The sequence below is a fragment of the Camponotus vicinus genome, unplaced genomic scaffold (assembly GCF_025532165.1).
Source record: "Camponotus vicinus isolate PSW18456_S1 unplaced genomic scaffold, iyCamVici1.0 SCAF_3, whole genome shotgun sequence".
NCBI lineage: Eukaryota > Metazoa > Arthropoda > Insecta > Hymenoptera > Formicidae > Camponotus > Camponotus vicinus.
The window spans coordinates 21,107,637-21,130,658 of record NW_028141967.1 but is presented as its reverse complement, the minus strand read 5'-3'; the positions used below and the strand labels follow the sequence as shown (position 1 = coordinate 21,130,658).

The window sequence follows — 23,022 nt, the reverse complement described above, 5'->3', positions numbered from 1 at the left end:
TCGTTGTTTATAACAATATCTTGACAACGCGCGCGAAAACGATCTTTTTCGAAAGAATGCAACGGGTGACGAATACATTCAGCGGGACGGGACGCGGAGACGCAACAATATAATAAATAATGAATGTGATAAATAATTTATATTAATGACTTACATCATATCTCTTATTGATCCATCCACTTCCAAAACCTCCTTTTTTCTTTTGCTTCCTTCGCTCTTTTCTCGTGGCACTTTAATCCTCGTTGCACTTACACTTATTCACGAAAAGTTCCTCGTTGCACTTGCAATTGTGTTTAGAGAAAGAATTTGATAATATATAAAACGTCTCACATCACTACTTCACTGTTCAAGAGCCACTGAGCGAATGATCGTAAGTTAAGAACATTACCGCGGTACTGTTTATATCGCCAGGGTCGACTATGTAAAGGAAGAATTTGATAATATATGAAACGTCACTACTTTATTGCTCAAGGGTACTGTGCGAATGATAATAAAGCCGTATAACGTATTAACAATAGCGCGATACTGTTTATCAAGGTCGAACACGGTGTTATTGATAATTCTCTCGTTGCCGAAATATTTTCTGTAATATAAAATATTCGCGCGCGGAATATTAAATTATAGAAGTATTTTAATTTATTGATTTAAATTGATTATTTTTTAACAATTTATCACGGAGCCTTTCGTTATGCTATTTATTTGCATCTATAATTCGATTGTTACTTTGTATTCTCTCATAATCCAAATTATTTTTAGATTTTCAAGTAGAACGATAAAGTAACACGGATGAAATATATTTGTGACTCTAGGTATTGAAATAATAATTGTTTGTAAAGATCGCAACGATCGAAGCAATTATTTAACATTTTGGATTCCTATCATTTAATCGATTCTCGATTAAATTGTACATTGTTTAATTAACAAGGATTGTTAAAATTTAAGGTATTGGTCGAAATATAATTAATTCTAATATTGTTAATGAAATATAATAAGCATCAATGATCGAAAGTTCATAACATAATTAAGTCTCTTATCCCCTTTTATGTATATTTTGTTTCAATTTTTAATCACGGTAATGAACGATTGCGCGATTCGATAAAGATTTATAGTTGCGATACAGTTTCATGTCGTGTGAATTAATTTTTAATTAATTAATTTATATTAATATTTAAAGCAAATTATGTTTCGATACTAATCGTAATCGGTGTTTAGTAAAAAAATTACAATACAATACGAAACGTTCTCACCACTATCTTATTACTCGAGAGTCACCGTGCGAATGATGACAAAGCTGAAACATAGCGCGCTACTGTTTATATTTTATATTGCCAAAGTCGAACACCATGTTATCAATAATTCGTTGCCAAAATATTTTATATATTATAAAATGTACATTAACGCGGAATATTAAATTAATGAAGTATTTTAATTTATTGATTAAAATTGATTATTTATTAAACAATTTATCCTTTCATTATGCTAATTATTTGCATCTATAATTCGATTGATTTACTTCGTGTTCTCTCACAATCCAAATTACATTTAGATTGTCAAGTAGAACGATAAAGTAACACGGATGAAATATATTTGTGACTCTAAATATTATAATAATTATTATTGTCCGTAAAAATCGCAACGATCGAAGTAATTATTTAATATTTTGGATTTCTATCATTTAATCGATTTTCGATTAAATTGTATATTGTTTAATAACAAGGATTGAGAAAATTTAAAGCATTGGTCGAATAGTTAATTCTAATATTAAAGCTTTAACATAGCGCGCTACTGTTTATTTTTTGTATTGCCAAAGTCGAACACCGTGTTATCGATAATTCGTTGCCGAAATATTTTATATATTATAAAATATACGCTAACGCGGAATATTAAATTATAGAAGTATTTTCATTAATTAATTAAAATTGATTATTTATTAAATAACTTATCACGGAACCTTTCGTTATGCTAATTATTTGAATTTATTCGATTATTTTATTTTCAAAGTCAAATTCTATAATATTTAGTTTTGCATTTTAGAAGACTGACTTAGAGCGAGCTAAATAAATAAATAAATAAATAAAAAATAAATAAATGATGTTGAGAAGAAAAAGAACACACATAAATAAATAAATAAATAATAGCGTGGAAAGAGAGAACATACTAATATTTTTATATAATAAATTATTATTAATTAAATTATTTATATTTTTATTTATATTATTTATATTATCAGAGAGACATATATGTTATCCTCTGAGAACATTCGTGGACTTTGGCTTTGTAGTTCATGTTCACGTTTTTAATGTCCACAGAGGGAGTATCGCTTCCAGGGATCACCTAAAAGCGGGCCATGACATCTCTCAGTCTTCTCTCTGGTTTCGCTCTGCTTTTCCTAAATAGAGGTTAAGTTATTGTTGAAAGCAGCAAGCATTTGGATTGCATTTGGAACATTATTATATTTTATATAATATATTTGTTGAGCAACTATGGCGTACGTATTTTTTACATTTTCTACAATTTTAATAATTAAAGTAGAAAAATCGAATGTATCCAGAAGAATACATATTAGTCTTGATAAAGTACCATATGTTTTGTCAATTTGACATTTCCTATTTATATACATAGAATGCAATGCAACATGCTGATACAAAATGTTATATATATATATATATATATATGTTCCAGATCAAACAAAGTTACTTTCAGAATAACTCTCACATCTGATCCAAAGTTGCCATACAAAGTGTAAGTGGCCATTTAGGATAAATTGCATCTTAATTACTTACAATAAAATGCAAGCTGTCGGCTCTGAAGTTTTTAAGACTATCGACGTGTTTCTCACGTTGCTGCAAAGTCCAATCATTAGTGAACAAATGACCGCGGAAAATATGATACAAGCTTTCAATTGTGCCTATTTCATTGAAGTGACAATTGAAAAAATACAAACTGAAAAGAAAAAATTACTATTTGAAGAATATTTGCGTTGCAAATCAGAACGAAAATTATTTCCACAAAATCAGAACGTCACATGCTCCGATTTGGAGAAAGCTTGTGATAAATTATTAGAACGTTACTTGAAGGATAGTTACATTCCCACTGAACTAGTAGATGAATATCTAAAATTATATAGTCAACACTTTGGTTGTGACAGATTAAATGCTTTTCTGAATCAAATAATAAGTAAATCCCTTGCCACAAATATGGTTATAGAGTCTTTAGAAGAATTAGGGGTACCACTCTCTAATATGGAAGATGAGGCATTAATTATGACATGGCAAATGGCAATAGCTAATAATGATCAAAGTGAAGTAGCAAAATGTATAAACAAGATGTTAAATGATGGCCATGTATCAAGACTAGTACATTTAACAATAGAATCACATGATGAGATAATTAAAAAATTAATTATACAAATTTTTAGTTCAAAGCTAATTCACTATGATCCTGAAATTTGTATAGCTTTTGCAAATACTGAGAAAAAATTACTTTTAAAATTACTTCAAGACAATAGCTTTTGCATAGATTTTATAGATGCAATATTCTATTTTGGTCGAAATATGTACTTGGTAGATGAAAAGTGGTGTTCAGATTTTAAATTTGAATATAAACATCTCTGCAAAATAATGAAAATTTTATTAAGTGGTCCTCGTGTAATTTGTGAACTTGTATACAATAGAATGTCTGCTGTTAAAATGCAACCAGATAGTGAGATATGGAATAATATTGAAATTGATATCTTGAGTTGACATTTAGATTTAACATACGACTTGTAATAACAAATCATTTTTGTATAACAAAATTTGTATAACAAAATTTGTATAACAAAAAGAAATAAAATACTTCTATTGCAAATAAATGTCTTATTAACAGAATAAAGTTTCATCACATTCTTTTATATATTAAGAAATATTATATAAAAGTATTACATAAGAAAAATATATTTACTTTTATATATATACATATTTCTACATTATTCTCTTTATAATTTTCTAATACACAGTATCTCTAAAATAAGGAAAACATTATTATTTCATTAATTGCAGACTTAGTGTACCAGAAGTTACTCCATTTAGTGCTGTAGTACAATTTGCTGCTGAGGAATTTAGAGTACCAGCAGCTACATCAGCCATAATTACAGATGATGGTATAGGAATCAATCCTCAACAAACTGCAGGTAATCTTTTTTTTCTAATATATAATAGCTCTCTATTTTAAATATACAATAATCAATTATATGCTTTTAGGAAATGTATTTCTTAAACATGGCATGGAACTCAGATTGATTCCTAGAGATCGTGTTGGATATATTAAATAATTCATACATATATTTATTTTGATTATTTTTGCATATAGCGCAAGAAATAAAAGAAAATAAATATAAATTAATACTGGCTAAATATATTATAAATTATATATATCATACGATTATAAAAAGTTACATTTATTCACAATAAAACATTCCATGCTTTCTGAATTTAATTGATGTAAAAATAATTCTGCTTCTTAAAAGCTTCTTATTATTTTAATATAAGAAATGTTTATTAATTAAATAAAAAATTATTTCAAAATTTTTTTATTTTATAATTCTATGAGATATAGTTTGATTAGATAGAGGATATTGGAAATGGATGTTATAATTAAATATGATTAGAGTTTTTTTGATAAAAAGATTTTATAGCTGAAATACATGAATGGTATAAGATTGATATAAAGGTATATTACTATATGTGTGATATAAAATTATTTAGACAGCGATCATTTACAGAGCAGAAGATCGAGTTGCGAAAAACTTTCAGCGTTTCGTATATTTTTATCAGATCTTCATCTCGTAAATCTTGCTGTAAAGAATTGTGCTTAATTATTCGTACTCTGGTCACATAAACAAATTTAAAAAACTGCAAAACGGTTCAAAATCTGAATTGTAATTGTGAAATATTTAATATACGCGCGTAAACAGTTGAATAAAAAAGATACATTAAAGTATTAATACTGTTGTATTCCTATTTTTCTTCATTCATTCATTCATATATAGATCAAAAATGTGGACGATATAGATGGCAGCAATAAGTTTTAATAAAATTTTATCTAATTTTTCATCTTTGACACAGGTTTAGAAAATTTGTTATAATACTTTCGAATGTTTTTTGAAACATCTTACTCTAAAATATGCAACATACAAAAAAATATCATTGGTAATGAATTTTTGGCACTATATTAATCTTCAAGTATATTCATGTGCCAATATGTGTAATTTTAGTGAAAAAGTTTCGTCGCAGTAAAGAATCTTTTTACAAAGAAAAATATTGGGATTTATAAATTGTTAATAATTATAAAACTTGCTTTTTAATTAATAATTAAAGAAACATAATATTATCACTTTTTGTAATGATTAATCTGTAACATATGAGAAAAAGAAAACATTTTCTGACCTAAATATTCATGTAGGGGGGAAAAAAAAAAGAATCGATTATTAATTGTGATATTTTGACTGATAAGTATAGAGGAAACCAGTCATTTTCTTCAAGGTAATATCATTTGAATTTTGCAGAGTGCCTGATGTAATACATCAATCGAGACGTAATACACTTCGCAATACAATTAAGTTATTGGCTTACGACTTAATATCTATTATGCGTCGCATCTATCAGTTATCTTGTATAATGATCTTTTCTCCTATGTGCGTATAAGGATATGAAATATCGTAAAAAACCTCTGTTTCATAATTCTGTGAAGACAGTGTCTCGCTTGCTCTATTATCACATATATACGATGATAGATTATAATATGACATATACATTGAGACCATTATTGACATTTGGTATTACAGAAATGAAGATGAATCTGGCACTGGTGCAGCATTATATAAAAAATAAGGAATGTTGATTTCATTGAGAGAAATAATTACATTTAGAGACCTAATATTGGTATAATACTAGCTTTATCCTTTTATTACTGATAGATTGGATGTTATGTCTATCTTTGCAAATGGCACACATCTTGAATTCTCTTCCCCATTTATACAAAAAATCCTTCATTCTAATACACATTTGATTTCTAGCAAGTAATTAAATCGTCAATAATTGTCTCTGATACAGTTGATACTCGTTCACACTTGGTACTGGAAAGCGTAATGAATATACTAGCATATTTGCTCTAACAATAAAGAGAATTATTCATCTACTAAACTTCCAAACTGATATTCATTAAATGGATAGAAGCTATTGTCAAATCGTATTATATAAGTTTTCCTCAATTCTCTTGACATATAAGCATATATTCTATATCTATATATATATAATCTCTATAGTGATAATAATACTATAGAATTATTTGTGTAGCTAAAAATGTATGAGAGAGAAATTAGCAGTTGAAGAAAAATGATTCGAGACTAGAGCTATAATCACGCATTTGGTTTTATAAGAACAGTATTTTCATATCAATGCTGCACTGTATATCAAATACTACATTGTTAAAGATTATGAATCACTTGTGTCGTCGTTCGCTTCATTTCACTTTTTTATTTTTTTTTACTTTAAATTAATATTTATAACAAGGCCTGGATTCTTATTTCTCTATACGTTGAAAAATGCGTTTACAAAAATCTTAAGCTAGATTTACCAAAAAATGAGTATTATTTGTTGTAAATTGATATAAAACACTGTACTTATCGCTTACCTCCTCAAGAAAAGAAATTGTTGGAAGTATATCTCTCAGATATAATTCTCGCACCTCTTTCTCCTTATACACAGTAATACTGCGATGTTCTTGCGCCATTTTCAATATATAATTTTAACTTATAAATAATTTACGGCTCTCCAACATGTTCAAATTTTTGTTTTACCAATGTCTATCCATAGGTCCTCAATTTTCACTCGTCCTACAATGATAAATTCTAATATTAGTCATTTCACATAAATTTTTCACATAAATAAACTTTATATATATAAATTTTCTTTCAATTTCAAAACTTGATGTTTCATGTTATCGTTTTTATTAGAGTGCAAATATATAACTTTATCTCTAAAAAAATCATTTTAAAAAATGCAAAAATTAAAAATATATTAAATAAAAATTAATGAGTGTACATACAATGTGTTAGTATATATAGTATAGCAACTATTAAAAAATAATGAAAAGAATTAAATTATTAATAAATAAATAGAAATCTTTAAAAATCAAAATATGTGTAATATGACAAATAAGATATCTACCCATTCATGTTCCTCAACACCTTCCATGTGATCCTGTTCCAATGAACATTGGATAACATCTCCCACAAAATGGCTCATAGTTTTCTGAATCTGGCACATATATCACATAATATTACATAGAATGAAAATAAAAATGTTTTACATAATAAGAATGGTAATGATGGAAAGTTTTTCAAAATAGTTCTAAAACAATTTTTTCAAATAATCTAATACATTATATTTTATCATTCACTAATAAAATCAAGAATATTTATATATTTATAATTAATATATAACAAATTTGTTACACTGTACAACACTATATATATGATTAGAAAGTTATATACATTTATATATATTTATATACAGTTATATACATTTATTATCGATTTCAAATGCATTGTATATAATTTCATTTCTCAATGAAATCTGATTTATTAATGTTTTGTTTTGTGATAAATGATTTTAATAATGATATTTATTTACTGAAGACTTATTTACGAAAAATGCATACATTCTATTTTTCTCACCTCTTCTTGTTTCGCTTTAACGTTTGGATTCCATCCTAGTCTACTGAAAGGTTGCGCAGATATGCCGAAAGGGGTCGAGGATGGTTTATTTGCGATTTGAGGAGGAGTAACTGCACTTTGCGATTGATTTTCAGTTACTATGAATAAAAATTCGAGTGTATTCAGATAATCGGGAGCATATTGTTTCGTGAGCATATTGTTTTTTATTCTCAATATATTTGTTACTTACAATTATCCATACCAGGTGGTTTGAGACTTATTCTAGATGGCTGCTTATTACCACCATTAAACCATTCTGCTGCAGATAAAGTCGGCTTCCAGATAACTTTAGTCGGAGGAAAAAGATCATCTTGGAATAATTCGCTCTAATTAAAAAAAAACAAATATATCAATCCACTTCTATATTAAAAATTTTACATTTATTTTTTTTAATCGTGTACCTTTATACGCGGCACGGTAAAACTCAAAGGCTCTATTGTATTATTTGTTAGCCTCAAAGCAGAGGCGAATTCTACAATGGCCACATCACATTTATGTTTTGGAAGGAATGACAATCCTTGATGTAAGCTACTGCATCTGTGATGACTTAATGGACAACAATATGGAGGTTCTTCGGTTACTTCAAATGCATATATTGTAGAATCACCCTAAAAATAATATATCAATATTGCGTAAATTTTTTTTTCTTATTAAGATATGCTTGATTGTAGAAAAAAATCTCTTACACGTCCGGTTAGGAAAAGTGTGGAGCTATCCTCGTCGTAATATGGCATTAGTATGGCAGGTGAAACATCTAGTCCAACAGTATTCAAAGGAATATTTAGATTATCCACTTTAAATACATAAATTTGTCTTTCAGAAACTCTGAAATATATAGAATATAATTATTTCTCTTTTTGTATCTTTTTTTTTCTTTTTATTATATTACAAACATTTGTTATTTGTATTATGCTTACTTGTCAAAACCCATTACAACAAGATATTTGCCTTCAAGCGCCCATATAACTCTGGCACCTCTCGTACCGACTGGACCTTTCCCTTCTTTCACGACAACGTCGCTAGATCGAGGTTTGTAGATTCGTAATTTGCCATCTTTGCATGCACTAGCAAGATACTGACCGCATGGTGACCATGCCAAGCTAAATATCTGATCCGTGTGACCGATCAATGTGATCTTCGCAATCGCCGTTTCAGTAGACGATAAAAGCGACAGGTCCCAAACTTTGACAGTCATATCGTACGAAGCGGACGCAAGAACGTTTGACGCCAATGGATGAAATTTGATCAAATAAATCTTGTCAGTGTGAGCTTCTATAATGTGTTTCGGTTCGTTTGTCGGTTCCGCCAAACCAGACTCCGGTATTTCCCATAATCGAATTATTCCATCATCGCAAGCTAGTGCACAAGCAAACAAAATCTAAGTGTCTTGATCTTTGTCAAATTTAGTGAAATAATACGTTTTTCATTATAATTTTCAAAACTTTACCAACTGCCAATCGCTGATTATCGAATGGATCCCATTGAAAGTCCATTACGGTCGCGCCGTGGACTAATGCTGGCATAACTCCATCCGGTAATCTTCCAGTTTTCTTCAATTCCAAGACTGCTATCTTTCCACCTGGACCACTCAAAGGTACAGCTACTCGATCGGGATTAGCTACAAATATATAAAATAAAGATGTCATGTTTTGTTTATTATAAAAAATCTCGTTAATTTAGAAATATCTTAGAATATACAGAGGGAATCTTATATTTGAAGAAGGAAAAAATTATTTTACCATGAAAGCCATCACATTCGCCGGATATTTGACGACTAATATTGCGTATATTTTCGATATGTGTAGATTTGTGACCTGGCGTACCCTTCAAGTGCCGAAACTTGGATACTCTTCCTGCATAATGATCAAAAAATAAGAAATGTATCAAGATAATAAATTTCACAAAGTACATTCCAGTTCTCACCAAAAACTGTCGATGTTCTCTTGGAAGCTAACGTTGCAACGGGCTCCACCTTTTCCAACTTGGGATCCATACTCTGCTGCCGCAACATGGGAATGTTCTTTTTCATTTCGTCTTCTTTAATCATCTCGCTCTTCGCCTTGAAGGAATCTCTTCGTCTTAACATAGTTGGCGAACCCATCGCTTTCTCCGCCAAATTTCCATCAGTAACCGATACGGATCGACTTTCGTAAAGACGTCGTCTTTCGGCGATTGAGTTCCTGTTTGTACCACGTTCGAAATTTCCAACATCCTCATTCTCGGGTGACTCGTCCTTTACTTTCGTTTCGAATACTTTGCGCCTTTCCGCGGTGCACGGTGTCTTCGGCTTGTAACCAGAATCGCTCGAATTGGCGTCTTCCTCGATGGAACTTGAGTCGCTTTTACCATTTTCCGCGTCTTTCGCACGTTCATTAGGTGTAAAAGTCGGCGACTTATCTGCTTCCGTGTTATGCTCTACAACGTTGTTAACTTCGTTCTGATAACCGTTAGTATTATTATCATTATTCGGTGCGACAGGTACAGAGAAGACTTTGTCGAACGAAAATTCCTGGCTGCTAGATTTTGCTTGGAATGGTTTGGGACCAAGTCGAGGCTAAAAATAAAAAAGAAGAAAAGAGAAGATATTGATTCGTTCCTCCATTCAAGAATTGTTCTTGTAAAGAAGTGATTGTTAGTAATGTTATGACAATGATGATAAGTGTGATATGGAAATAACTAGCCGCACGCAAAAATATCATAGAAAAATCAGATATCCCTCTTATTATATATAACGTGTTCTTTTCTAAGCTATGATTACAACCTTATATCCGCCGATCGCATTAGGATTCACTGATGTAACTACTGATCCAGGATTTGGTGATGTACGTGGACGTGCTACCGGTTTTGGTTCCTCCTCGGAGATACTGTTAGTTCTTGATGCTCTCGGTAAAGGTTTTGGTGGAACGGCTTGAGCACCCCCATTTTGTATCTTAATCTTCTCTTCTTCCGCCTCGGATAGCTTCTTCGTGTCTTCAATCTTCTCGGTATCGTTTTCTATGTTAGTGTCATTTTCGTTCACGTTGCTTTGCACTTTCGAGAATCCTTTCGGCGTGGTAATGGCCAAAGATTTAGATTGCCGATTCGTTTGTTCTACTTTAATTTCGCGCTGATTGTCTTTGAGTGCTGCTAAGTTCCCTTTGTGTACCTGGAGGTACGGTAAATTCCTTAATGATCGCAAATCGCAATTACAAATCCAACTACACTGTCCGATTTTGCACTTTTGAGATATGTTCGCATTCGACGTAATAATTTTACGACAACAATTTAGCAACATTCGCACACTTTTACATACATTTATACACACATAACTCGCATTTTTTTGTACAGTATAGACACAAATATACAGAAGACACATAGCTAAGCTAAATAACTAAAATTTCAAATTTCTCTTGATTAAATTTGTTGGAAGCAACGAAAAAAGTCTACTTTCTATGTATAGAAATAATACAAATGTTTTTACACATTTTGTACTATTACTTACGCTGTAGAATAAGCTACAACATCAATTGCCACTTATATTACACGTGCCAGGAATAATATTTTGAATGGTGCTAATGTATAAATTATAAAACATATATTGGATATCTGAAACGTGAAAAAAAATATACATGGAATAGGAAAAGAAATTAAATGGCGCAAAATAAAGTAGTAGCATAATCGGTAATTAAATAATTTATATAAACTCCTGCAAAGAAAGGAGATTAAATATGGAGACCATAATAAAAATATCCTTACATTATATTTTTTACTGATCTTATATTCATAATATATAGATATTTTTTTTTCTTAGCATACTAAAATTTATAGTCCATATAATCATGAAAATACATATATTGCAAACGCTTATTATAAAATTAGCTGGTGTAGGTTAGCAAGCAATTTAAAAAAAAAATTATGTTGTGTAACACTTTTCAACGCTTCAGAAAACAAAACTCGGTATGTGTTTTGTATAAAAAAAATATATTATCAAATTGATTTCTTTTTACATATTCCAGAATTTCAAAATGTAACAAAATCCATTTAAAAATACATTAACTATTGTATGTATAAAGTAAAAATAAATATTGTATGTGTGAAATAACAATATCATTGACATATCACACCCCAATGTTTATCCTCAACATTCAATTATTATGAAGCAAACAAAATAATAATGCAAAAAAAATAAATTCTGATGATGAAAAGCATGCACAATGATAAGTGATTTAAAAATTTGAAATAATCATACAATGAATATTTACAGATATGATCAGAAAGATGTTTCAGTCCTTTTAATGATCAAAGCTATTCCAAATATATATGATATTAAGATCAATATTAAAACACATTCACAATAGCTTTTAAAATGTTTACTCACAGTAATTGGTTCTTCGCCTTTGTTTCTCTTAGCAGGATCCAATGATATCTTTGGTACAGATGCATTATGACCTTTAATCCATGCTGCTGCGTTATTTTGAGCAACACATCCAGTTGTATCTGGATAAATGTCTGCATGAAAGTCTCTGTATGTCTAAAATTTAGTTATAAAACATTTAGATATATATTACATGTAACAAAATTCATATAAACGATATTTAGTACTTACTTTTCGTGGAACTTGATACATGATTGGAATCACCATATTAGAAGTGAGTTGTAATAGTCTGTTAACTTCAGCTTGCATTACATTCAATGCTCGTTTAGGAACCAGGCAAACTCCTTTAGTTTGCTCACCGCTATGACGGATTCCTTCTACCAGATAAGGATCTTTATCTGTAACTTCCATGTACATAATAGTAGTATCCCCTTTTCCAGCGAGAAAGAGCATATTTGTATCAGGATCGAAAAGCGGCATCAAGATACTACAAAATATAACATTATATATATAAACAATTATCGATATTAACTTAAAATAATTTAAAATAAACTAAAGAAATTCATATTTACCCAGTACTACAATCTAATTCCAATGTTTTCATAGGTTCATTCAATTGTCTCAAATCCCTAATGAAAACTTGACGCAATCTTGCTGCATCAAATCCTGTGGTGAGTATTCTGTCGCTATTTAGCCAAACTATTCTGGAATCTTTGATACTTTGGTGACTTGAGCACGAGTTAACGATACATGCGGATGCGCGCGGATCTATAATCCTTAATTGCTTATCTTTGCAAGACGTTGCCAAAATGATACCATCTTGCTTCCAACTTACAGATTGAATTACTTCTGTGTGGTCACTGTTAGCTACAATATCGTAAAATTAATTTCAATAGCAATAAAATAAGGCAAATGCCAATAAAGTTTCAAAATATTTACAGAATAATTCTTGCTGAGAAAGAACATCCCAGAGTGAGAGATTGGTGAATGATGCAGTGGTCAGAAGATGTTCAGCAGAAGGATGCCAACATACTGCTTCCACTCTTCGTTGACGATGCGAGAATGTGCATTCTGGATTGCACAAGGATTCTTCCAAACCACTTTCTGGGATATGCCATAACTTCACCTAATTTTACAAATAGGATTAATATAATCTGTAGAAAAATGTATCTTACATAATATTTCCTACATCTTACATTTTGCTGAAAATATAAAACATCAAGACACTCACAAGACAATCTTGAGAACCAGTTGCAAGCAAGCCATCATGAAATGGAGAAAAATCCATATCTGTCACAGTATCCGCATGTGCATGAAGTAGTGGCATAGTTTTGCTCTTTCTACCACAGTCTTCCAATGGTAATACCGCTAAACTGGATCCTTTAAAAAGAAACATATAAAAAAATAACTTGTGTGTGAATAAATTAAATTTAACAAAGACTAAATCTATTGTAGATAAATGCAAATGTACCATTATGATCAACATTGAATGCCATAAATGCCGCAGATGCCGTTATGTTATTCCCATAAGTTTGATATGATCCCACAGAAATATCTCTAATACAAGCCTCTGGCTTGGGAACAATCGGCGTGGCATTTTTGTATTTGGATGCCTTGAAACGCCAAGCCATCTTTAATGCTGCTAACTTAATTCAAATATCCACACTCTACTTAAATCATGTAATCTAAAGAAAATAAGAAAATATCATATTATATCTCATTAAAATTTTTTATATAAATAATAAATTTTTAAACATATATATAAATAATATGTATATATATCTAATTAGCTATCATTTGTGAGTTCTGCCTTTAATCTCTTAAGATATATGTCTATTAAATCTGAGATAAAGCACTTGTGTGTATGATAAGCATATATAGCAAATATCGGGATTTTTTCAGAGTGTAATAAATACAGTTTTAATAAAACCAAAACGGAGAGCGTTACCGAAAACTTTTATGGGAAAAAAAGTCTCGCGATCGCAAATTTTACGCAAAGGAATGCAATCGCTCGAACACAGACGCGAATAATTCGCTGGGCGTTGCTCTCGGCGCGGATAATGGCAGGGAGAAATCGACTCTGTCAAGCACAGCGTTTCTCGAGATCGCATCAACAAACTGATTCGTGCGAACGAACAACGCTGACGCAACACTCGCCGCCGAGCAAACCGCGGTGCATGACTAATAATTTGGGGGTGAGAGAACACCACCCTACCCTTCGTTCGATGTGGGGCTGTAGGCTGTAGATCGCCGATTCGGCGTTGCCACTATAACGACGCTGTCAGAGAGACGCGACGAAAGCGGGATACTCACGATCTGCAAATCGAAGCGCATTCACGCACGGCGTCAATTTTATTCGCACTTTCTATTCCGCGAAATTTCCCGTAGCGGCGAGATAAACGCGCGAAAAGACGAGCCACAGGCAGGACGTCGATCAGCGTCGATGCTCTACGCTGCTCTACCAACTTCTACGGTTGACAGCCGGAAGCAGGAAAATTCTCCCTCCACTCTTCCCCCCTCGAGACACCGGCGACCTTTATCCCTCCCACACGATGACATTATTTCAAGTCAGATATCGTAGATATCAGCGATTATTTACAGCTTTGAAAATTAGCGACAAAGTTTATAATGTCTATTATTTATTCAATGTGTGACGTCTACATTAATATTCCCCGATATCGATATTTCATGAATAAAATCACTGAATACATACGTAGGATAAAAGAGAAATGACATAAAAATTTACAAATTCTGTAATGTGATTTTTTATACATAATAAAAATTGTATTATTCTTTAAGAAGAGCTAGCTGCAGTAGAGGCATCACTTTTAGCGAAGATAAATCTGCTAATACTGCCTGAAAATAAAAAATATATAAGTGTTAAATATATAGAAATATACAAGATATATATGTATACCAGTAAAATCATTTTTATACCTCTACATTTTGTTGGGTATTAACTTGCAGTAAATTTTCTTTTCGAAAACTCAATATTGTCACTGCTAATAAAGGAATAATTTCTAAAGAATCATAACCCAGTATTAAATCCCAAAGATATAATAATTGTTCAGGTGGTAAATGACCACTAAAACCTCTCATAAGCCATTTGAAAACTATTCTTATACTAAAAACATATGCATTAATGAATTATGCAAATAAAAATATAGGAGAGGAAAAACATAAGAATAAACTTACGGTTGAATATGTAAATTTTTGAAATGGATCCACAACTGTGGTTCATGGCATTGCAGTAATCGTTCAAAGAGTAAACAGAGAGCAACTATACCTTGCTCATGACTTGACACAGTGTGTAAACGAAACCAATATCTCAGATAGAATGCACGAAAGGTATAATACATGGCACAGGGATTGTCATATAAATAACAAAATGGTGTAGCTGACATAAAAATAATGATGTAATAATTAATTAATGAAATTCTAACATGTTCTGCAATTCCTTACCATACATTGTAAATCCATGAAATGGAATAACACCGCTTGGTGGAAAAACTAAGGTATTTTCTAATGTCGCTGGTTTGCCTTGTAAAACCGCGTGGATCACTTGACCACCAGCGCTTCTGTCAGTTGTGACTGGTGCAAGTATTTCGGAATCTCTTGAGAAGCATAGCATTGTTTTATACAAGACATCTTCAAATACAAAATATTGATCGTCGTTTCTCGCTGTTAATTGTACATCCTACAGCAATATCAACATATGATTTCTTTCTTTTATTTAAAAAGATAATTTAATTTAAGAAAAAAATATAAATCACCATTATTATTAACTTGTCTACAACAATATCATATTGTAAAACCATATTTTTCAATTCTTCGTAATATTCTATGTCCTAAAAAAAAAGAATTATCTACATCTCATGATTATAAAAGTAAAAAAGATCCCTAGTACATTAATTATACATTATCTTTGATAACAGATCCCAGAACGAGCGACCAGAGACGACCGCGCAATGCTCGAGGAGATCCTCTTTTAAGAAATTCTTGAGCGATCGGAGCATGATTCGAATTCAATACTTTTTCCCCAATGTGCGTTCGCTCGGCTTCTAAATTTGGGAAATTTTCCGTAGCTGGCATATCAGGATTGATACCAAGTAATGGCATTCCCTGTGCTAATCCTGAGTACATACATCTCTATATAAAGAGAACAAAAAAATGTTTGATACATACAATCATATCAATTTTAAATTACAGGAGTAACTTTAAAATTCGTACCAACTGTGCAAGTGTCTTTACATTAATTTGTATATGACTGAAATCCCAATTTAGTTCATCTCTAAAATATTTTTATATAAAAGACTTGATGATATATATTTTTAGTTTCTAAGAAATATAGATAGATTAATTTATGTACAGATAAATCTATATATTTATATATAATTACACACGGTTGTTTTTTAAAAGAAGGATCACGTATGGAGAATAGTACATCCAAAAAGTCCTTTGGCGCATACAATGGGCGATATTGTGATAAATCTAAAGGTAAAATTTCTTCATGAAACATATATTAACTTATCTTATATAAGTGATTTCATAAAAATTAAATTTTATATTTTATTTGCAGGTTTAAAAAAAAAATAAAATTTACCGATGTCATAAGTACTCAATTCATTCCATTTCTCTGCCAATTCGTCTCTATCGGTAGTAAGCCTTATACGAGCCAATGGAATATTTAATTCACTACAAGTCGAATTCAATGATTTTTGAATACGTCGTTCCCATTGAATTTGAGTCTTTTTTAAGTAGCTCAGATCCGCCACCTGTATATGCGAAACTGATCGAGAATGCAGTGAACCCTATAAAGAAATTTCCATTTAGCAGTAGTCCATAAATTGAAGCTGATCAACTATGTACCCGTGATCGTGCCCAGTGAAACACTGTGTTTCTGATCTCCGTCTCCAAGCCGTTATTTTTCAGAGCTGTGATTAATGAATTCTTGAAATCATCTTTATCTACGATGGGTGAGGCGACGATTCTCTGTAAACAAGCCAATCAATTTCGAAAGTATTTTAGCTTGATATTCAATGACTATGTGGCCTGGTATTCAATCAGTTTTACCTGTATCTCGTTATAAAGGGCTTTATAATTCGACATGTTCTGCATGTCATCGGTAAGTTTTCGCGCTGTTTTGTCGAGGGACGCATTTTTTGCGACTTTCTCGTCCATCTTCGCAAGGTAATTGCGTGTTTCGTAAGTTCTTCTCTCGCGAGAACAAATCGAAAATGTGCGCCATTTTTAAACAAACATCACCAAAGCAATGGGTCTGTTCTTTTTAGCTGCACTGCTGCACTAGTGCAATAAGTTAGAAAGAGACAAACATACTTTCTTTCACTCTAACTAATTGCACTAGTGCAGCAGTGCAGCTAAAAAGAACAGGCCCATTATCCGCATCCGCAGTATTGGAGTTACTTCAGCTCGAACCCTCGACCCATATGATCCCTGCGAGAGACCATAAAAATGAATAAGTTTCACGAATATCTCTTTAGGATTACGTATGTCTACCAAATAATTATGTGAAATAATACAAATTTAATTCTTGACAGCTAATTAGTCAAATTTTATCTGATATAATTAGTCACATTTCATCTCTACGCTAATTTTTGCAAAATCAAATATAGTTTGATTTGTCATACGTACACACTTTTCTTTTCTAGCTTTACTTTACAGTATGCATGCACAGATAACTCGAGCATGACATGCTTTAATAATAATCCCGTTACTTTCGTGATTTGTATGACAGGGCGAGCGTTAAATGTCCATCCGTCCTCGTGACAGTACACGATGGTTTGATGAATGTTTGGCGCGGGGAGAGCAAAGTTCTGTTTCGAAAATGAACGCCACGTTTCCATGAACGAGAACTACCTTCTCTCGTCCTCTTTCTCTCTCCCTTCCCGATGTACCATTCCATTCGGGAATTCCACATTTTTTTCCAAAACAGCGTCGCGAGAAGGATCGTCGAACAGACTTGCGTCTCTTCGTCGGTCAGGTCCACAGAGACCGGTCGCTTCCGTGGGGAAATGGCGGTATAATAGCCGCGGTGGCCGCGGCTTGTTGTGTTTTGAAGCGAGCGTTCCTTCTAACGGCCGAGCCCGCGAACAAACACCATGGATATCTCGAGTATGCTCGAAGTACAGGTGAAGGAGGAAGCGGACGTTAAGGAAAACGGTGAGGAGATGGCGATACGCGATTTTCGCATCCGGATGATTTCGATGCTCTAACCTACTTGTCTCTTTCAGTAACACCAGGGCAGGATCAGGCATCCAGCACGACCAGCACGGTCCCACCGATCTCTCAGGAGGAGAGCAATTTCTACAAGCTTATGTTCAAAAATGGTCAGTTTTTTCTGTCTCTCTTCTCTTTTTCTAAAGAGGATTTTTTATTTGCAACAAATAATTCTTAGTTCAGTTTAGTTTTTCTTTTATATTTGTATTCTAGAATTAAAGTTTATTGTAGGGAAAATACAGATTATATTATGAAAGATCAATGCTCCTTTTAGTTATATAGGAGTTGTATATTGTAATATAGGTATTTATCCTTTTAGACATTTCATCCGTGCGATATCGAAGACTCCATTGTACAGCTTGTGATATGCATATTGGTTCTGCTCCAGCTCAGATCGATAACATGTTTGAACATCCTGTGCTTCGCACATTGTTATGTGCAAATTGTCGTGAATTTTATGGAGATGGTAGCTTTGAGCAAGGTAATAATTATATATTTTATAGAGTTTATAATTTCAATATTTATCTTCATATGGATATGTGCTTTCACATATACTAATTTATGTTTTTTAAATTATGTTACATTCTTAGGTGATGATGCTACAGATATGTTCTGTAGATGGTGTGCAAATGGTGGCAATTTATATTGCTGCTCATATTGTAGTAATACGTTTTGTTATAAATGTATAAAACGAAATTTCGCTCTTTCGATAAGAAAGAAAATTGAAGCGGACGAAAAATGGAAATGTTTTGTATGCAATCCAACTGATTTATATAGCGCGAGAGGTATATGCTGGGCTCTACTTGAATATGTACGGACAATGACAAGGTATTATTGCATAAGTACAATATTAGAAACATATTAATTTTCATCAAATTATGTTACTTCATTGTAAAAGTCAAAATGTCATATATTTCAGGATAATACAAAATGATAAAGATTTAAGCGCCTCCGAGATTGAAACAAAGATGAATTTAGATGAAACACCCTGTTGCCCGCGTAGGAGGAAACGTAAGCGTCGAAGAATGGAATCCAATTCCGAAGAAGAGGACGAAACATACGTACTTGAGGAGGAAATCAGTAAACCAATTAAGAAATTGCCAGTTAGAATCAAAGCAAACGGCAGAGTTGAAAAACCAGTTTTTGTGAGAGTAAAATCTGCGCCGATTCCCATCAGACCACGTCCGTCTTCGTTTTTGACTGGCCCATCGCAATCTATGACGAATTGCGAAAGCTCATCAGAGAGCATCGTCCTTCCGTCGCCTAGCGTGATAAATTCAAATACTTCATTACCATCGAGATACGATTCTAATGTACTGCAGCAGCCTCCTCTGTACCATACAACTTTTATGAACAGCGCAGGATCTAACACTTACATACGAAAACCCGCTATAGTGAATCCTACGACTCGGAATCGGATTATTCTTCCAGCACCACCACCGCCGTCAATACAGTCATCAACCTCGTATCAAATGCCGCCGCCACCGCCAATACAATCGTCAACCCCGTATCAACAGCCGCAGTTGCTTCAGTCTTCACAAAATACAATGGTGTCTATACCTAATCCGACAGACAAAAGTGGCAAATCAGTCTATCTTCTTCCGAAGCGGAGAAAAGTGAATCTAACATTGACTCCCAATATAATTGATCTCGACAGTGATTCCGACGACGAGCCAAGGGTCGTTCAACAACAAAATAATTCAACAGTCAATGGGGACGACGACATGGACGTTGTAGATATTTCGCTCGACAAAGTGGTACCTGTTGCTCTCACTTGGGAGAATAGCGACGATGATGGCGTAAAGGAGGAACAGCCTCTGCGAGAAATGAGCTCGACTTTGACAAAGAATGTCGCTTCTTTCAGTGAGATAATGTTGCCGTACAGTCAAGAACTTGATAAACTTTTAAGTGACGTGAAGGAAAAAATGTATTGTTTTTTCGATTTAAATAACGCGATCCAAGACGTTGAAGTGGTAGCACAACAAAAGATTAAGCAGTTCTGTTGGAATATGCGCAACACAGTCCTTCAATTAGCGAATATCAATGATAGGATAGTGCGCGAGTACAATGGATGGTGGAGGTCTCAAAAGACAGAAACGCAAGTTGCAGAAATGCAGTCTTCAATAGATGAAAACGAATTAACGTCCCAAGAAAATGTAGAAATTCCTTTAGATATGATCTGTGTTAACGATTCTGATACCGAATCCGATTGTGAAGGATCGGAATATCGAATTAAGAAACCATCCGAGCTTGTTAAGAGTGGCAATATTATTGAAAACTTGTTATTTTCTAAAAAGACAGTTATACATCGTGGCACTGGTGATGATAAAGTGCATTTGCCTGTGAACAAAACAACTCAAGTGTACAACATCCCAAGAGATTATGAGAAATGTATCTCTTATTCTATGTTAACAAAATCTAATAATGATTCAGAAACGGACAATAGTGTCTTGAAACAAATGTCACCACCAGACAAGAATTTTGGTAAATATGAGGAACAGTTTATATTTTATTTGCAGCACATCGAAGATCATGGCTTTCAGACAGAAGATGTAGAAAGTTTTGAAGACACGGATGAAATACCGTTTCAAGAATTGATAGAAACAAATTCATCATTTATTTCACATTTACTTCAAAATACTAATTCAACTGATATATCTACTGATGAATCGAAAATTTGTGAAAAAGAAAAAAGTGAGAAAAATAATTTAAATGATCATATTAATGCAATAAACGATATAACTGATACGTTGAAAAGTACAATTAATAATGATGACCAAAAAATTCTTAATGACTCAGAGTCTGATATTACAATACAAAAAACAAAAGATATTAGAATACAAGGAATGATTCTACTTGATGAAAAATTACAAAATACTCACGATAATGCAACAGATGGAGGGACGACATCGATAATGTCAAATAATGAAGATCCAAAATCAGGCACAATTGTTAATAATACAGTAAATATGGAAATAACTACTTCAAAGGGAAATGAGGATGATTGTACTATTATCGATGAGTAATGAGAGACATTGTTTATCAATGTGCAGTTCATCAAACTCTAATGATTGCAATTAATTTGCAATTCACAAAAACGCGTTTTTTCATTTCCAATTTTTTATCTTTTAAATATTTTAATGTGTCAGAAATAGTTTACGTTGTATAAAAGTTGTATAATAGTTTATTCTGAACATTATTGTAAAGAGATATTTGATCTAAAAACATCAAATAAAGAGCTTGTTTCTAAAAGAAATTAAATTTATTTTACAGATAGAAATGAAATTTTTTTTAAGGATATATTCCGTTGCACATTAAGTACTATATACAATAAAGTACTATACAATTAAACACAAATTAAAAGTTAACTTTTATACTTTAAGTTAAAAGTCTTTATCAAAAGTTAACTTTGGCATATACTTTAGGAGAAATGAGCTCTCTAAATTATATCTACCATAAACTTTGCTACACAATATAATTTTTCTTGAAGCTTTATAATTGAGAGATTGCTTATTTGATTTATACATAATTAATACATTTTATTTTTAAAAATTTTCTGCATTTGATGAATTCTTGTAAGATGTATATAATAATAATAATAATAAATTTTGATCACAATATAGTTTCCATTAACAAAGGGGTATATTCCATTGAACAAAGAGATATATTTACTAATAATTTAATTTAATATTGATTTTGAAAAAAAAAATTTTAATTTCAAGATATTGAATTTGCAATAGAAGAACTGAAACACACATCATAGAAATTAAATATAACATACATGTTACATATTCATTCTTTCATATCTGTATTCTTCAGTATTCTGAAAAAAAAATTTTTTAAATGAAATCTTAAATAAGATGTGGCACCTTTTTTAAGAAAATAGATCTTATAGAGTGTTTAGAAATTTATTTGGTATATTGCTGTTGTGATGATAATAAGTGGTATAGATCAATTTTTTTATTATAAGTTAGACTGAATTTTTTGTCTATATATGAATATCGAAAGATAATCAATACGTAAAAGAGAATTTATTGTTATTTAAGTTTACTCTACAAATAGCACAAAGTCTGAAGTAGTGCATAAAATATTTATTGGAAAGAAAAAAAACATTCTTATTTGTTTTCATTATTAAAACAGCAAAAATTTTGCGCATTTTAATTTACATATTATGAAGTATATAATTTGCATTGTAGTACGATTATGCCATTTTCATATATATTGTACATAAGAATCTATCATTCTGTATAAAGAACAAATAAGTAAAATGTTATACTTTTGCGGTGACTATTATTATATTATTGCGTGATATGCGCAGCGAATTGTTGAACGATGCATCTGTATGCGTACATATGCTATATAATATGTGAATATAAATACGTATGTATTATATCTATTCATAGATATTTGCATGTGTTTGTGACTCATACATACGTGTATGTACACAAATATTAAGATAAGTGTATGAATAAATTGTTTTATATAACATATATGTTAGAAATTTACTTTAGATTTATAATATAGTTTTTTTGCAATGTAAAAGGGAGACAGAGAGAGAGAGAGAGAGAGAAAACATTTTCTTTCGGCTGTAAGCATTTCAATAAATAGAACAAAACTTTGTTCAAAGTTGTTCAATTCTGTCTGAATTTAATATGAATAATCAGTACGGGATATA

The 23,022-nt window shown here is 31.7% G+C and overlaps 4 protein-coding genes and 1 long non-coding RNA gene across 12 annotated transcripts; 3 read left to right on the top strand and 2 right to left on the bottom strand.

Annotated features, from left to right (window-relative positions):
- The first annotated feature begins 2,339 nt into the window (after positions 1-2,339).
- Ufm1 (Ubiquitin-fold modifier 1) lies at positions 2,340-4,984 on the top strand. 2 transcript variants are annotated; one of them, XM_083094696.1, is made up of 4 exons: positions 2,340-2,488; positions 2,683-2,742; positions 4,041-4,171; positions 4,242-4,984. In XM_083094696.1, the coding sequence occupies exons 1-4, from the start codon at positions 2,484-2,486 to the stop codon at positions 4,310-4,312; spliced, it is 267 nt and encodes an 88-aa protein (XP_082950822.1). In that variant the 5' UTR covers positions 2,340-2,483; the 3' UTR covers positions 4,313-4,984. The 2 variants fall into 2 exon arrangements, with proteins under 2 accessions (XP_082950822.1, XP_082950821.1); XM_083094695.1 differs by lacking the exons at positions 4,041-4,171; positions 4,242-4,984 and having other exon boundaries at positions 2,342-2,488; positions 2,683-3,853.
- Positions 4,714-14,605, bottom strand: Pod1 (coronin). Of its 5 annotated transcripts, XR_014437883.1 has the most exons (19): positions 14,326-14,605; positions 13,582-13,795; positions 13,342-13,490; positions 13,050-13,236; positions 12,683-12,977; positions 12,342-12,597; positions 12,114-12,266; positions 10,518-10,901; positions 9,680-10,310; positions 9,496-9,609; positions 9,204-9,374; positions 8,674-9,112; positions 8,443-8,581; positions 8,158-8,364; positions 7,947-8,082; positions 7,718-7,854; positions 7,209-7,298; positions 6,673-6,874; positions 4,714-6,115 (listed from the first exon to the last, which is right to left on the bottom strand). XR_014437883.1 is itself a non-coding variant. In XM_083094677.1 (18 exons), exons 2-18 carry the CDS (start codon positions 13,739-13,741, stop codon positions 6,866-6,868), a joined length of 3,657 nt encoding a protein of 1,218 aa, XP_082950803.1. In that variant the 5' UTR covers positions 13,742-13,795; positions 14,326-14,605; the 3' UTR covers positions 4,714-6,865. The 5 variants fall into 5 exon arrangements, 4 of the variants coding, with proteins under 4 accessions (XP_082950803.1, XP_082950804.1, XP_082950806.1 ...); XM_083094677.1 differs by having other exon boundaries at positions 4,714-6,874; XM_083094678.1 differs by having other exon boundaries at positions 4,714-6,874; positions 14,424-14,605.
- On the top strand, positions 14,017-16,727 carry LOC145968856 (uncharacterized). Its single transcript, XR_014437884.1, has 4 exons — positions 14,017-15,458; positions 16,046-16,219; positions 16,320-16,607; positions 16,690-16,727. It is a non-coding gene; the product is annotated as an uncharacterized LOC145968856 (long non-coding RNA).
- LOC145968852 (TBC1 domain family member 19) lies at positions 14,724-18,365 on the bottom strand. Of its 2 annotated transcripts, none has more exons than XM_083094691.1 (13): positions 17,763-18,365; positions 17,448-17,564; positions 17,184-17,322; positions 16,980-17,102; positions 16,714-16,921; positions 16,514-16,601; positions 16,341-16,401; positions 16,029-16,259; positions 15,884-15,958; positions 15,573-15,807; positions 15,306-15,507; positions 15,048-15,234; positions 14,724-14,966 (listed from the first exon to the last, which is right to left on the bottom strand). In XM_083094691.1, exons 3-13 carry the CDS (start codon positions 17,289-17,291, stop codon positions 14,898-14,900), a joined length of 1,587 nt encoding a protein of 528 aa, XP_082950817.1. In that variant the 5' UTR covers positions 17,292-17,322; positions 17,448-17,564; positions 17,763-18,365; the 3' UTR covers positions 14,724-14,897. The 2 variants fall into 2 exon arrangements, with proteins under 2 accessions (XP_082950817.1, XP_082950818.1); XM_083094692.1 differs by having other exon boundaries at positions 17,846-18,365.
- LOC145968850 (uncharacterized) lies at positions 17,479-22,982 on the top strand. Of its 2 annotated transcripts, XM_083094682.1 has the most exons (6): positions 17,479-17,617; positions 17,866-18,290; positions 18,362-18,457; positions 18,667-18,828; positions 18,938-19,175; positions 19,267-22,982. In XM_083094682.1, the coding sequence occupies exons 2-6, from the start codon at positions 18,230-18,232 to the stop codon at positions 21,371-21,373; spliced, it is 2,664 nt and encodes an 887-aa protein (XP_082950808.1). In that variant the 5' UTR covers positions 17,479-17,617; positions 17,866-18,229; the 3' UTR covers positions 21,374-22,982. The 2 variants fall into 2 exon arrangements, with proteins under 2 accessions (XP_082950808.1, XP_082950809.1); XM_083094683.1 differs by lacking the exon at positions 17,479-17,617 and having other exon boundaries at positions 17,647-18,290.
- The last annotated feature ends 40 nt before the right edge of the window (positions 22,983-23,022 follow it).